The 16,310-nt window shown below is 51.9% G+C and overlaps 1 protein-coding gene across 1 annotated transcript; it reads left to right on the forward strand.

Moving 5' to 3' along the window:
* The first annotated feature begins 984 nt into the window (after nt 1–984).
* OPTC (opticin) lies at nt 985–15,571 on the forward strand. Its single transcript, XM_012459207.3, has 8 exons — nt 985–1,049; nt 3,442–3,713; nt 4,477–4,615; nt 6,209–6,367; nt 7,173–7,375; nt 9,891–9,986; nt 10,520–10,715; nt 15,293–15,571. Exons 2-7 carry the CDS (start codon nt 3,483–3,485, stop codon nt 10,688–10,690), a joined length of 999 nt encoding a protein of 332 aa, XP_012314630.1. The 5' UTR covers nt 985–1,049; nt 3,442–3,482; the 3' UTR covers nt 10,691–10,715; nt 15,293–15,571.
* Nucleotides 15,572–16,310: the final 739 nt, after the last annotated feature.

The raw sequence follows: 16,310 nt of genomic DNA on the forward strand, positions 1-16,310 counted from the left end.
CCGGTACTATGTGGAATCCACGTGAACGGAATGAGGTGTAAGAATTGCATTTGGTGATTCAAAGTACACAGGAGGATGTGTGTAGGTTATTTGCAAATTCACCATTTTATATAAAAGACCTCCGCATATGTGGATTTGGTATCCACGGGGCATGCAGAACCAATCCCCCGTGGTTACTGACGAATGACTGTACATCTCTGAGGGTGCGGGAGAGGATGCTTCCCAGGCCCCCAAAGACCCGACACAATGTCTTTTGGTGTTGATGATCCTTTCTAGGCCCATCTCCCAATTTCCATTTGCTTTCCTCCTAACAGATTTAGAGAATTTCCCATATCCTCATGATCATTATCTGTGAACTTGAAGTTGGCTTTCAAATCCTACATCATCCCCCATACCCCTTCTCTTTAGCCATCTAGGCCTTCAGCTCCTGCCTCTGGTGATTTTGTTCAGTTACAGTCTCTACGCTGGGGCTCTGGGTGGGACTGGGGGGAGGGGTGAAGGGCCTCAGTTCCACCTCTTTTTACCTTTGTATTCTGGCTATGAAGCCGATGCCTCGTTACTCTCTGGCTGGAGAAAGAAGCTGTAATGACAAACTGTGTCTCTTCACATCCTCCTACCCCAGCTTTCTCTGAGGGCTTAGAATCTGAGGGATGGGGCCCCTTCCTTGGGGGGGATGGCACTGCCTCTTCCTCAAAAATGTGGCCCTATCAGGAGGATAGTCCAGGAAAAGAAAGAAGGAGCTGACCGAGTAAGAGGAGAGACAGAGCAGAAGCTGGAGGTGGGGGTGAAGCGGAAGGTCGGGGGAGAATTCCCTTTTGTCAAGCAAAGGAATGGGGTAGGGGACCTCCTGAGGAAAGAGGAGGGGAAACAGCTGGACATCAGAAGGAATGAGAAGTCTGATTGGTCACAGGCCTGGCCAACTCCTTGCTGCCACCTGTCCCCAGGCACCACTGTCTAACCCAAGCCCCATTTCAGACAGCCTCCACCAGAGTCCCCACGTTCCTGGAAGCTGCAGGGCTCTCCATCCAGGATCCAGAAGCATTGAAGGGGTAAGGTTCAAGGTTTGAGGCCTTCGGCACACTGGTATGCAAATGAGAACAAAGGGTTTGGCGAGGGCAGGGGATTAGGCAGGGAGAAGGAAGAGTGTTTATTTAGGCCTCTGACCAAAGAAGTTGGACAAGACTTCTGGGTGGGCACTGAACTGTCTTAGATATTGTTTTTTTAAAGATTATGTAATTCGTTTGAAGTGAGGTATGGGAGGTAAGGTGAAGAAACACCTCTCGCTACTGCTGGGGGCTTGCCCCTTTGCCCAGCTGAAATTAAAAAAGGTGGGGGAAGCGGGGGAGGTTGGCCAGGCACGGTGGCTCACGCCTGTAATCCCAGCACTTTGGGAGGCTGAGGCAGGCAGATCACCTGAGGTCGGGAGTTTGGGACCAGCCTGACCAACATGGAGAAACATCGTCTCTACAAAAAAATACAAAATTAGGCCCCAGCGTGGTGGCACATGCCTATAATCTCAGCTACTTGGGAGGCTGGGGCAGGAAAATTGCTTGAACCCGAGAGGTGGAGGTTGCAGTGAGCCAAGGCTGCGCCATTGTACTCCAGCCTAGGCAATAAGAGCAAAAATTCTATCTCAAAAAAAAAAAAAAAAAGGAAGGAAGAAAGGGTGGGAGATTAACTGGGCATGGTGGCACATGCCTGTAGTCCCAGCTACTCTGGAGGCTGAGACAGGAGGTCTGCCTGAGCCTAGGAGGTTAAGGCTGCAGTGAGCTGTGATCATGCCATAATACTCCAGCCTGGGCAACAGAGTGACATCCTGTCTTAAAAATTAAAAAATAAAATTAAAATTAAAAGACTAAAAAAAAATTTTTTTAAGAAAGGGGGAGAATCTACTAGAAACTCATGCAGCTAGCTTTGGGGAGGGCCGTGTTAAGCCTACACTGGGTATGACTGTTGTACACACTTATGCCTGGATACAACACCCACCCCACATGAATTTCCTGACCCATCTGCGCATATACTAACTACATGAACATTTGTACTCACACGCATATCACCTGTGCACACACACATACAAATGTACACAGGTATCTAAGGAGCTTTCCAGATGTGTACACACTCACACGACTGCACACAAAGAGCTCTTGTATTTGTAATAATCTTTTTCTTTTCTTTTTTTTTTTTTTTGAGACAGCGTCTTGCTCTGCTGCCAGGCGCCAGGCTGGAGTGCAGTGACATGATCTTGGCTCACTGCAACCTCCGCCTCCCAGGTTCGAGCAATTCTCCTGCCTCAGCCTCCCAACAGCTGGGACTACAGGCTCATGCTACCACGCCCAGCTAATTTTTTTTGTATTTTTAGTAGAGACGGGGTTTCACCATGTTGGCCAGGATAGTCTCGATCTTTTGACCTCGTGATCCACCCGCCTCGGCCTCCCAAAGTGCTGGGATTACAGGCTTCAGCCACCATGCCTGGCCAATAATCTGTTTCTAAAAAGCTGCATTTACAAGTATATTTCATAAACTAACATTCCTTTTTACATTGTATGTTGCATTGTAAGTCCATGTCTCCTAAATAGAGTAGGTGTTCCTAGGAAGGGCTGTGCCTTATTCATTCTGTACCCACAGAGACAAGTCCTGTGCCTGGAACTTAATAGACACCCATAAATGCTTGTTGAGCAAATGCATGAATGGATGATCTTTTTTAAAAAATCACAAGATTAGGCTAGGCTCAGGGGCTCACGCGTGTAATCCTAGCACTTTGGGAAGCCGAAGCAGGTGGATCACCTGAGGTCAGGAGTTCGAGACCAGCCTGGCCAACATGGTGAAATCCCATCTCTACTAAAAATGCAAAAATTAGCCAGGCATGGTGGGTGCCTGTAATCCCAGCTACTCAGGAGGCTGAGGCAGGAAATAGCTTGAACCTGGGAAGCGAAGGTTGCAGTGAGCCACTCCACTCCAGCCTGGGCAACAAGAGCGAAACGCCATCTAAAACAAAGCAAAACCAAAAACCCTATAAGATTCTTTGAGTTGACATTCTCTTAATAGAGCTTGGTGATTAGCAGTCATATTCTGAGCATGGGGTTGTGTAAGGGAGGACATCTGTGTGCATGCACCAGCGTATGCCTTGTTTGTAGACAAGGGGACTCTTGTGAATGTGTCTGTGTTGAGACATGTTTGCACCTGCTTCTGTGAGTGAATATCAGTGTTTGAGTGAGCGTGTAAAAACACTCAAGTGGGGCGGTGGTGGGAGGGAGCCGCTAGGAGATATCACCAAGACAGTAGACATAGTCTACGCAGCTGGTAGGGAGTTTGTGCATGTGATGAGGGCGCTGAGTCTGCACGTGTGCAGGTAGGAAGTGGGGTCAATCTGTGAGCCATTCCCACAACCCTTCAGAGGGCCTGCCCCTCAGACCGCTGCCCTTCCTCCTAGCCACTTGCCAGGACCGGCCGCTGAAGGGATTCTCATCCCCATCCCACTCCCCATGAGGCTCCTGGCTTTCCTGAGTCTGCTGGCCTTGGTGCTGCAGGACACAGGGACAGCTTCTTTCCCAACGAAGGAGAGGAAGAGGAGAGAGGAGCAGATGCCTGAGGAAGGCGATGCCTCTGAAGTTCTGCCTCTGGGGAACGACGTCCTGAGCCCACACAACTATGGTGAGGTCATTGACCTGAGCAACTTCGAGGAGCTCACAGACTATGGGGACCAGCCCCCCGAGGTGAGGGACACAGCAGACCGACTGCATTCCCTGCATGACACTGGGAGTCAGAGAGGCCCAGGCCCTCCCACCTGCCCCATAGTGTGGCTGTCTCAAGCCTCCACCTCTTACTCCATGAGGTGGAAATTCTTGTCCCTCCATAGGGACTTGTCACTTAGATGATACTAAGAAACAGGACACAAACCTGGGACTCCTCCTTCTTCAGAAGTCATACATCCCTCCCACTGCCGTCAAGTAGGACCCGAAGCCGTGTCTCACTGAGTGGTGGGAGAGGGGGTGGAGTTCCCAATGTCCTCGTCATATTCCCTAGGAAATAAAAGAGCCACATTCCCCATCTCTTTTCTGACACTGTCCTCCAGTCTGAAGTTCTTCCCCAGGCCCACTTGGCCTCACTGCAGCAGCTTGGGTGCAAGCCCAGCCCCCACTCGATTGCTGCACGAGCTTGGTCAGCGTGGAGCAGGGGAAGAGCGCCAGCCTGGGAAACCTGGACAGCAGCTTCCATCTCTGCCTTGACCACCTGCTGGCTCCTTGATCCTCATCCCTCTCCTCTCCGGGCTTCAGTTTCTTTGTCTATAGGATGGACAGGCTGGACCTGATGCTCTCTCAGGTCCCCCATTTTGTACAGTCTTTCTGCCATCCCTCCCTCCTTCTCCACAGTGAGTCTTTGCAGGTTTGAAATCCATCACTGAGGTTCCCAGAGTCCAAAGCTAAGTCCCTTTCAGACAAAAGCTGGGCTACGGTGTACTCTGTGTTCCCTCTCCAGGTTAAGGTGACTAGCCTGGCTCCCGCAACCAGAATCAGTCCCGCCAAGAGCACTGTGGCTCCAGAGACACCCTCATCAAACCCCACGATGTCCAGACCTACTGCAGCGGGGCTGATACCGAGTTCCCAGCCCAACCATGGTAAGTGTGCAGTCACACGGTCCCAATATCCCTAGGTCCTAGGCCAAGCAGCTATGACCCAGCACCAGGGAGCACCAAAGAGGAACATGGTGGGGTTGGGGCGTGGAGGGTCACAGCTACTTTTACTAGCAGAGAGAGGAGGGGAAATAGCCACAGAACAAAAAGAAAAACAGAAATCAAACAGGCACTAGCTGTCCCTAATACTTTTACCTGAACGTACAAGTTGAGTAGGAAGCAAAGAAATGCCAGAACTCCCCTATGCCCTAGCAAAGCCACCCTGCCTTAATTAACAGCATGACGGGGGGAAGCAGGTTGAGTGGTAATTAGATTAGAGACAATTAAAAGCCTGTAGAGAAGACTAAATAACTTTGTGGCTGTCACTTGGCACGGGAGCAAATGAAGCAGTCACACTGCTTTTCAGCTTCAAAGTCCCTCCTCAGCAGCTCTCTTTCTTTCCCGGATGCCCTCCTGGAGGCTGGGGCTGGCATCCTTGGCAGTGAGGCCTTGGCGCTCTGCTGGAAATCAGAAGCGGGCAGAGGAGGGGTGAAGTTCATTCTGGACCTGCTTGCCCGCAGCTTCCCAGCTTCCCTGTTCTCTTCCTGGGATGTTTGCCTTGGTTGGACCTGGGCTACTGGGGCATCGGCAGGAAAACCATTCAGTTAGGAATCCATAACCTCTCAGAACTACAGTCTCAGGCTTAAAGGGACCGTAAAGGACCTCAGCTGAACCCACTATTCAAAGCCTTGGGATAAGAAAGATGCTGGAGCCCCTCTGCTACACCCACTCCTCCTGGTCACTGCTGGCAGACAACCCCTCAGTCTTGGAGCTATGTCACTCCTAACTCCTACCAGACTTCTTGCTTGAGTTGAGCTACACTGGTCTCTCAGTAATCTCTGTGCCTTAAGATAGCAAGTGACAGAAACCACCTGTGCTATTCAGTTGTATGATCCAATAAAGTCTCCCCAGCCTTTTCAGGCCAGTCTGTGTTGAGTGATCTGGCCTAACCTCATGACCACTGGGTACAGAGGTGCGGTCATGGACGGAGAGCAGGAGAGGGCCGCTTCCCAAAGAAACACTGGCACGCTGATGCCATAAGGAGGGGAAGTGGATGCTGGGCGGGCATTGTACTCTCCACCTTGGTTCTCTTGTGCTTCTTGGAGCCCCGTAGAACATATCTAATTTCTCTTCCCCAAGGCAGATGGCAGAGTTAGCAACCACTGGCCATCCCACTTAATTCCAGCTTTACTTTTTGGGACCAGAGAGGAATCCTATGGAAAAGAGATGAATGGATGTCCTAAAAACAGCCACATAGGCCCAGAAAAATGTACACAGAACCAGGGTCTGCTAAAAATGCAAATGGGCTTAGACTGTGTAGTAACTGAGGGTGGACCTGCTTCTCTGGGATCGATGGCAGAGTGACAGGCTGGGAGCACGCAACAGCACTGAGTACATGGTGCCCATCAGTTCTGGGCAGCAGCTCGTAGGCTATCAAAAAGGCACAGATAGCCATGGTTCAGCCACTCCCTGGGGTGAGGACCGCTGGCCGCAGAGGCTGAAGGAATCTCCCTTTGTTCTATCTTCCACCTGGGCCAGGCCTGCCCACCTGCCTAGTCTGCGTGTGCCTCGGTTCCTCTGTGTATTGTGACGACATTGACCTAGAGGACCTTCCTCCTCTTCCCCGGAGGACTGCCTACCTGTATGCCCGCTACAACCGTATCAGCCATATCAGGACCGAAGACTTCAAAGGGCTGAGTATGTAATGCTCTGGGAAAAGAGGCGTTGGGGACAGGCAGAGGGAGAAGAGTCACCACTAGAACAGTCACCAACACTGTGTTAGCCCCTGCCTGTGTTAGCTCTTTCCTGTCGGCTCTCTGTCCCTCCAGCTGTCAAAAGTAAATAGTCCCAAGTCTCTATAAGTCCCTTCCCTGAAGTGTTTAGATGGTGGAAGTGACCTGTTTTTATTTGTTTTCCAAAAAGGTCTGGGAAGCTGGGAAGGGAAGGTATGATCTGCCAACATCTTCGGGATGTCCCAGCAGTGACAGCTGTGTGATCAGCTGGCCTCTGGACAGGACTGTCGTAAACGTGTCCTCCATGGCACTGATGCTGTTGACATGGCTGTTTGTGTGCTTTTTGCTTCTTTATGCCTATGCCCTGCTTGAGACAGGAGACCTGGGCTCTGATCCAGATTCTACACTAATTACCCACAGCCTTTCTAGGCCTCGGTGCCCTTTTGCACAGACCCGCAAGTGGAGGCGAAGTGGATCCAGGGATTCCTGGGCCTGTTGGTTCTTCTCTCAAGAGGTTTCCTCCAAAAGATCCAAGGCGGGTGGCCATCACACAGGACGGAACTCCAGGGAAGGGCACGGAGGCATCCGAGGGCTTTCCAAGGAGTCCTGGATTACGTTATTTCCTCTGGTTTGGGCCTAGTGCAGGTGGAGAGCTGGTTAGAGTCCCTTTCTCCTGAGAGGGAGAGAGCAAGATGTGGATACAGCTCGAACCTGGGCAAGGAAAGACAGTCTTCTGGTTTCTCTCTTTGTTCTCCCTCAACCTCTCTCAGCAAAGTTAAAGAGGATTGATCTCTCCAGCAACCTCATCTCCTACATCGATAACAATGCCTTCGGCCTGCTGCATGCCCTCCGGGAGCTCATCCTTCCAGAGAACCTGCTGGAAGCTCTGCCCGTGCTTCCCACTGGCATTGAGATCCTGGATGTCCGCCTAAATCGGCTGCAGAGCTCGGGAATACAGCCTGCAGCCTTCAGGGTGAGTTGAGGTGGTAGGTCCACCATCACCGTCACCACCATCACCACCCACCTCTACCTCCACCTCCACCATCACCACCACCACCCACCTCTACCTCCACCTCCACCATCACCACCACCACCCACCTCTACCACCACCTCCACCATCACCACCACCACCCACCTCTACCACCACCTCCACCATCACCACCACCACCCACCTCTACCTACACCTCCACCATCACCACCACCACCCACCACCACCATCACCACCACCACCCACCTCTACCACCACCTCCACCATCACCACCACCACCCACCTCTACCACCACCTCCACCATCACCACCACTACCCAAACCTCACCCCCACCACTCTTCACTATCACCAACCTCCACCACCGCCTACCAACCACCACCACCAGCCACTGTTTTCATCCTTTTAAATTTGCCATTTATTGATTCTTTCAGTTACAAGAAACTGATTCTGACCCAAGAGAAGGCCATCCCAAGAACCTCCATATGTGGAAACACTACTGTCAAGCCTGTTACTGGCTGAGCATCCCTAACCTGAAATCCAGAATCCAAAATGCTCCAATAAGCATTTCACTGCAACACCTTGTTGATGTTCAAAAAGTTCTGGATTTTGTAGTATTTCAGATACTTGAATTTGGGATGCTCAACCTGTACTAGGAATGGGGGTTCAGAAGCCAAGGTGGACAACTCTCTCGCCTCTTTGGGGCACACGACCTCTTGTCTTGACTTCTTTCTGTGCATCTGCTCCACTCACCTGTCTTCTCACACTCACGGGTTCCGCTCCCTGAAAACTTACACATAGATTTGGCTTGGAATAGTGCCGATTCTGGCCCTAACTCAACATATCCTTTTATTTCCAAAACCCGCCACTAAGTGACTGATTGATCATTGTCTTCCTATGATCAAATGCTCAAAAGAGACTTTTTTTGTTTTGTTTTGAGACAGAGCTTGCTCTGACCCCAGGCTGGAACACAGTGGCACAATCTCAGGTCACTGCAACCCCTGCCTCCCAGGTTCAAGCAATTCCCCTGCCTCAGCCTCTCAAGTAGCTAAGATTACAGGTGCATGCTACCACACCCACCTAGGTTTTGTATTTTTAGTAGAGATGGGGTTTCACCATGTTGTCTGGGCTGGTCTTGAACTCCTGACCTCAGGTGATCTGCCACTTCGGTCTCCCAAAGTGCTCGGATTGCAGGTGTGAACCACTGTGCCCGTCCAAGAGAGACTATTTGGTCATTGGCTGGCCAGTTTTGATGGAAAGGGCTAAGTTATATGACACAAATATGCCTCCTGGGGTGGCCCATTCAATAGAGTTAGGAAGAGCCCCAGGTGTGCTCGCTCACGTGCTCTCTCTCTTTCTCACTCTCTCTCTCAAGTAGTAGAATCTTTTTTGCATCTAATTCATATTTAGAAGCATCAAATAAACCAAATTAGACTTGCCTTTTTGAAAGGACGAGGTAACAGAGGCACGCTGGCTTGCTCTCTCACCTGCCTCCCCGGTGCCTTCCACACTCTCAGCCTTCTGTCTGCAGTGGTCCTTGAGGGAATTTTCCAGAACACAGCATCACTACCACTGTTGAGGTGGAAGAGCACTAGCCTGGGAATCCGAAGCCGGCCACGTGACCTCGGGCCTCAGTTTTGCAGTCTCTAAGTAAAGGACAGAATCGCGTGACCACTGAGGTTCCCCGCTACTCAGCCTCAGTGACATCCCAGCTGTCTCCATATTAGGAGGCGTTGCTTTGCCTGCCCAGGATAAGGCCTGGACTTTGGAGCCACAGAGACCTGGGTTTGTGGGAGAGTCACCTAACCTCTCTGATCTTGTTTTCTCATCTGCAGAATGAGGGTAATAATACCTGCTTGACATAGCTGCTGGTGGGTTAAATAAGACAGCATTTACAAAGAGCACAGGAGGGTTAGATGTGCAGAGTAGATACTCCATAAATGGTAGCTATCATTTTTCTTTGCTCCCTGAGCCCTGCTGAAGGCTCGTCTCTTCCCAAACCCTTCTCTGATGAACACTGTGATTCTGAGAGCTCGGTCCCATGCTCATACTGTGTGCCTCTTTCTGCCTGTGGTTCTCCTTCTGCTGGTCTGGCTGTCTCCCGAGTGTCTGCTCCGTACCTGCTCCGGGTTTAGCATTTGGAGACTTGTCATTGGGGCAAGTCCCTTCTGAGAGCAGAGGAGTTGAGACAAAGCTGAAATGTCCCTTGGTCTTGCCCCTGCCCTGCCCCACCCAGTGTCATTACCAGCTGACTAGCTCTTTCCTACTCAGTGGACGGCACGTCAAGGGCAGCAGCTTTCCTCCTGCATCCAGCTGGAGTTAGTGTCTGTAAGCATCTTAAAGACCTGGGCACCCTCTGTAGCACCCAGCACAGAGCCTGGCACGTGGCTGAGGCTGAGTACCGATGAACAAATGGGGCCATCTGTCTCTGGCCTCATCGCCCTCTCACTGCCAGGACCCAACAGGACCCATCGACCTCCTACACTCTTTGCTTTCGCCACAGGCGCTGGAGAAACTGCGGTTCCTCTACCTCTCAGACAACCTGCTGGATTCCATCCCGGGGCCTTTTCCCCTGAGCCTGCGCTCTCTACACCTGCAGGTAAGGAGCCTCACCCAGAGCAAGGGCGACACACAGAACATGGCCGATGGGAGTTAGATACCAGGGTCATGGCAGTGAGAGGCATGAGGCTTAGGCAGCTGTGGGGTCTCCTTTATCTGAGGGTTTATTGGAGACATGGATTGGGAGGTCTTGTCTGTATAATTGTTCATGGCCCCAGTTCGACTTTCTCCATTTTTTCTTTTTAAAGCACTTTCTCTCTCTCCACCGCTTTATTTTATCTCACCCAGTTGCTTTTCCTTCTCCCTTTTTTCTACCCTCTGTCTCCTTCCTTCCCTTCAGTCCTTCCCTCCGTCCTCTCCCCTTGGCTGCCTCCCTCTTCACCTGTGCCCTGTCTCTCCACCCACCCCCGGGGCTCCTCTCACCCCTGTTGTGTGGCTTTGGCCCTAGGAGCTTCCGTTTCTCCAGTTGCACCGGCGCAGGCAGAGCTGGTGGGGACAGCTGATGTGAGCCTTCGGTGCTGCTTAAGGGGCCGACCCTCTTGGTGGGGCTCAGCTGGTGTGTGTTCTTCCCAGAATAACCTGATAGAGACTGTGCAGAGAGACGTCTTCTGTGACCCCGAGGAACACAAATACACCCGCAGGCAGCTGGAAGACATCCGCCTGGATGGCAACCCCATCAACCTTAGCCTCTTCCCCAGTGCCTATTTCTGCCTGCCTCGGCTCCCCATCGGCTGCTTCACCTAGCTCGGACCCCTTCCACTCATCCCAAGTAAGAGCCCTCCAAGACCATGCAGGCATGGGCCTCCAGCCGTGAAGCCCAATTCCTTATCTTTAAACACTGATCTTAGCCCAGGCATCAGTCAACCTCTTGATCCCTTGCAAAAATCACGCCCACGCATGTGCATGTGTGGGCGCGCACACACTCAATGAAATGAGCACGGAAATGTCTTTCAGTAACCAAATTTGCATTTCTCCATCTTCTTTCCTTGACACCTATGGCTCCCGGCTCAGAGAACAGCAATGTCTGCAGTGGCGCTCCTTTCCATATGCCCCATCTCTTGTACCCACACAGAATGCCAAGAAAGCCGTGGGAGAGGACGAGGAGGAGGGGAAGAGGAGGAAGAATGGGGGAAGAGGAGGAGAAGCAGTGATGTGCTGGAGCCTGCTCTTACGACTTGCAGGAACAGATTATTAAATTTTCCAGAATTTTGCAAGTCAGTTGTTAAACATAGCCATTATGAAAAATTAAATTATATAAACTCACAATTAAATACATTATATTGAAAACAAATGTAATAATTATTCAAAAACCATCACTTTTCAATCAGCTTACTATATTCTACTATTAACTCTGGCCCTGAAGTTATTTCTGTCCGTGGTGTCTGTATGGGGGAGACGCTGGACCATGGTGTGCTATGGGGCAGCTCTTCCAGCTCCTCCTTCAGTGACAACACATTGGTGCTTTCAAATTGGCCATGGCAGGGGCATTTACACTACAGAAATTGGTTAATGCTACCAGTTGGAATTTCCTTTTTTGAGAGCTGACTATAAAATGTTTGCCTGCCTACCACTGAGGAGAAAGAATGGCTACCTAAACCAGCTCCCCTACCCACACGCCATCCTACTGGGGCTGAGGTGGGTAGGATTTCTAAGGGGCATTCCTTCACTTCCAGCTCTTCTGAAGCCAGGGCCTCCTGTTGGATTTGGAGGGAACCATGAGGATGGAGAACTGAAAGATGCACATCTTGTAGCACTTACCTACTCCCTGGCTCACTGGCAGTCTCTGAGCAAGGCTCAGCCCGCTGGTTCCTGGCCACCGGGGCGTCCATCCTTCCCATCTGCTCCTGCATGTTCCAACACCAGAGGGCAGCCTTGTGCAAAGATAAATAAAAATAGCAATTACTCACCTCTGCCTTTGGATCCAGGGCAGGGGCTGCTATGCTGGGAGGGTGGGAAGAAGGGCAACTGTCATGTAGCCAATGATTTGTTCCTTGAGTTAGAAGGGAGAGGAGGTGCCACCCTTCCCCTGCCCCTTATAAGGAGGTTTTGGGCAAGGGGGATGTGATGGATGGGCACTTGGCCTCAGGCCTCATGCTAAGGCATGAGAGAGGTATGAGGCAGGGAATTCACTTACTCACACAGCAGGGTCTTACGGAGCACCCACTGCCACATGGTGACACGATGGCGCACAACGAAACACAGTCCTTTCCCTCACAGAGCTCAGAGTTTAGTGCAAAAGGCAGGTGTTAAATAATCACACCGATAACCACGCTATTCAGCTTATAAAAGTGCTGTAATGGGAAGGGACAGAATGCTGTGAATGCTTATAAGAGGAGAACCCAGCTTAGGGGTCCAGAAGATCTTGCAGAACTGACGTTTAAGCCGAAACCCAAGGGAGTGGGAGTTAGCCAGGCGATGAGTTGCCAAGGCAATTATTCAAGGTCCCAGGCAGTCCCCGAGTCTGGAGGGACAGGTGTTTCTTGAGAGCCACATGGGAAGGAATCCATGTGCCTGTCTCCCCCACCTCTGTCTAGCACCTCACTGTGCCCTTGGATCCTCATGACAGTCCTGTAGGCGGCAGAGGCAGAAGTTACTCTTCACATTCTTCAGATGACGAGACGGAGAACTAGAGACCAATCATGGACCCCAGCTCACACGGGTGACTCAGGGTTGGACCAGGACTCCACAACAGGCTACAGCCTGGCAGTGGGAAGCCTTGAAGGTGGTGGGAGGTGTCTTCATGCCTTTGCGGTGCCCGTCCTCACTCCTAGGGAATCTAGGATCCCAGTGCACCTGGACCCAGGGGAGGACAGGAAGGTAGTGAGCCAAGGGCCCCTTGCCTTTCAGAGCAGCAGGGCTGTCACTGGCCCTTCTCCTTTGCCTCCTCTTCCCATATCTGTTTATTACAGCAGAATCTTTGTGTGTGTGTGAGTGTGTGTGTATGTGAGTGTGTGTGTGTGAGTGTGTGTGTATGTGAGTGTTTGTGTATGTGAGTGTGTGTGTGAGTGTGTGTGTGTATTCTCCCTCTCTCCCTTTCTCTGTTTCATCCACCAATCCTATCCCCTTCCATAACCAGTATCCCATTCTATGTCCTGATTTATTGGATTATGACAAGGCCTAGGCATGCAACAGCTGAAAGCCTCAAGTTCCCCAATTGCAAGAGACCCTGGATTCAGGAACTCAATTTTTTTAAAAATCCAATTAAAAAAAATAAGGTTTTCCAGAACTGGGGCTTTCGGGAACTGGAAGCCACATCATTGCCACATGCCTCTTGGTTACTCTTTGCTGAGTCCAGGAAGTAGTCTGGCTCCTGCTCTATTGTGTGACAGGGGATCTAACAATCCCTGGACTCCTGGAGTTTGCCAGACCTATCACAGAAGCTTTTCTGTGCCTCAACTCATTTAATTCCAGCAATGACCCTAGAGAGTAGGGATGCTCGTCTCCATACTGCAGATGAAGAAACGAGCTTCTGAAATGCCCCAACCCAAACATCGAGAGAGTGGCAGAGCTAGGATTCAATCCCAGGTGCATCCAGCCAGAGCCTGAAGTCCTGCTCTCTGCCACACTCCAGTGCAGACATCACTTTCAAGTTCCAATTAAAGGAGGCCGACTCCAGACAGTTTCTTTCCCGAGGCCATGGCTGCTACTCCGGGTAGGAGTTCCCCAAGGGCTGCTGCCTCTGCAGCTGTCTCTTGACTAATCCCCCATTTTTGGCTAGGGAAGCCCAAGGAATAGAAAGAATGCCCTTGTTGGCTGTCTCCCTGAAGAAATTCTAAACAGAGCATCTGTCCCTCAGCCCCAGGGAGGGAGGGAGGAGGAGGTTGGGGGAGAGAGAGAGAGAAATCCCACAGCTGTTGCTTCTCCATCTTGATGTGAACAGCTAGGCCTCCTGTTTCTCAGGGACCTAAAGGGGTTAGGGTTGGGCAACTGGCAGGGAAGGCAGAGAGCACCTTTTCAGCCAGAGCCCTCCTAGCCTGCAGCATGGGAAAGATGGGGAGAATGACCCAGGGCAGATGCAAGCCAGCCCTGAGAGAACGCAAAGGAAGGGAGGGAGAGGAGGGGCCGTGGGGTCCAGCCAGGCATGGCAGCCAGCTTGAGGGCCTCATGCCAGCTGGCAGCTACGTTTGCTTCAAATCCACCTCCTCCAACACCAGACTTTCCTAACCTCAGTAATCCAGGTCCTTCGTGGCCCAGCAGCACCCATATTTGACCTTGGCAAGGGCACTTGCTCTGTGAGGCAGCCTGGTGACTATTCCCCAGCCCTGTGCGAAGGGGATTGCCTCCCTCCTCTGGGGCACCCTGTGGCCTTCAGAAGGGTCCTGCCCTAACCTGTCCTGTGAGTATCATCGGGAGGAGGTCGAGGGAAAGAGGCCAGGGCCCCTCCTCTCTGTGAGAGAAAGGATGAGTTTGCAATCACCTCCCCCTCTGCCTGTCCCATTCTGGGCTCCAGGGTCCTGTTTTTCTGAAGGCTACCCAGCAAGACCCAGGGCCAGAGGAGGCTCATGGAGAAGGGAGGGTGGGAGGGGCTGCTGGAAGGGCTGGAGCTAAGTCTGTTTTAGGAGCCAGGGTCGTTTCCCCACCCTGACCTTGCCTGGACTCCCTTCCTGCTTCCTTTTCCCTTTTGCCTCTTCCCTGGGAACAGTGATCTCTTACATTTGTGCTGTGAGTTTGCACTTCAGCAAGCTCTTTTACTTATGGGATCTGATAGTCCCCGCAACTCTGTGAGGAAGGAATTATTATGCTGCCTTTTACTGACAGAAAATGAGAGGCTAAGTACTTTGTCCCAGAGAAAAATGACTTGACATAAACAATCTATAACAGAAAAAAAAGATGGGCACGGCGGTGGGGCTGCAGTGACAGGCATCACTTCTTGGGGATTCTTGTGGGAGAAGTGGCAAATCTCATCCCCAACTCCTGCAGCAGAAGATGGGTGACCCCCACCATGTCCCCCTGAAATGCTTTGAAAAGCAAGGACTCGGGAGGGCATCGCCCAGGCTAGAAAAAGGGGGGCCACCTGCGGAGCTTGAGTCCAGGGCCTGCCCCCAGCAGGATCAAGGCCTGTATCCTTAGGACGCACATGAGGTAATGAAGATCTCAGCTCAGGAGAACCTTGGGGCTCAAGGACACACGGCCCCCCATCTCTGCTGCACCCCCACAGGCCCGTGTCTGTGTCCTCCTTGCTTCTGGCCAGGAGGGAGGCAGACAAACCAGACGGGGAGGTGGCCCCAGTCCGCCCCGCCCCCTCCTTGTCTCGCTCCCTCTCCGCTTTCTCCTCCCACTTCACCTGCCCCTCCCCTCTCCCCCACACTAGACACCAGCTCAATTTTGTCTCTCCTCTCTCTCAAGGTCATCTCTTGGACCAGCCGGCAACACATTCTCCAGCAGCTGCCATCTCGCACGGCAGCAGCGTGGACAAAGGTCTCCGTGTAGAGGGAGGATGCCTGCTTCTTTCCCCACAGCTATTACATCTCTCTTCTCCCCACGGGTGACAAAGAAACCCAAGGACTACCTCCTTCCTGCCTCGTCATAAAATTCCCCGTACTGAGGCCTTCTTGTCTTCAGGCTGTCCAGCCCTTCCAGACATGGCCAAACCCAGGGCCTGGATGTGCTTGTGTATTTCCTTTCAAGCGAGCCCACATAGAGCACCCGCTCGTCCCTTCCTTCCCTCTGCACTTCCTCTGCCTCCCTTTTCTCTGTTCTCCTTCTGTGCCCAGGCACCAGAGCAAATTGCTTTTTGCTTTCTCCTGGCATTACCAGTCCCAGCCCTGAGTTCAGGAATTATTTTCTCTCTCTCTTTTTTTTTTTTTGAGATGGAGACTCGCTCTGTCGCTGAGGCTGGAGTGCAGTGGCACTATCTCAGCTTGCTGCAGCCTCCGCCTCCCAGGTTCAAGTGATTCTCGTGCCTCAGCCTCCTGAGTAGCTGGGACTGCAGGCATGCGCCACCACATCTGGCTAATTTTTGTATTTTTAGTAGAGATGGGGTTTCACCATGTTGGCCAGACTGGTCTTGAATTCCTGACCTCAGGTGATCCGCCCACCTTGGCCTCCCAAAGTGCTGGGAGTACAGGCGTGAGCCACCGCGGCCAGCCACTCTCTCTTAAGACTGGGTTTCACTGTGTTGCCTAGGCTGGTTTTGAACTCTTGGGTTCAAGCGATCCACCTGCCTCAGCCTCCCGAGTAGCTGGGATTACAGATGTGCAGCAGTGCGCCGACCCCAGAATTCTTTCCTCTCGTGTCTGACACGCAGTTCAGATGCAGTGTGGAGTGGAAGTGTTTCTTGCTGGGGCACCCGTAAAGGGACGATGATGCAAGAGAGTGAGCACTGGAATGAGAGTCGGAAAACCTGAGTGTGACCGCCCCACAC

Source organism: Aotus nancymaae, unplaced genomic scaffold (assembly GCF_030222135.1).
Source record: "Aotus nancymaae isolate 86718 unplaced genomic scaffold, 86718_ANA_hifiasm-v0.15.2.pri h1tg000039l, whole genome shotgun sequence".
NCBI classification, from domain to species: Eukaryota; Metazoa; Chordata; class Mammalia; order Primates; family Aotidae; genus Aotus; species Aotus nancymaae.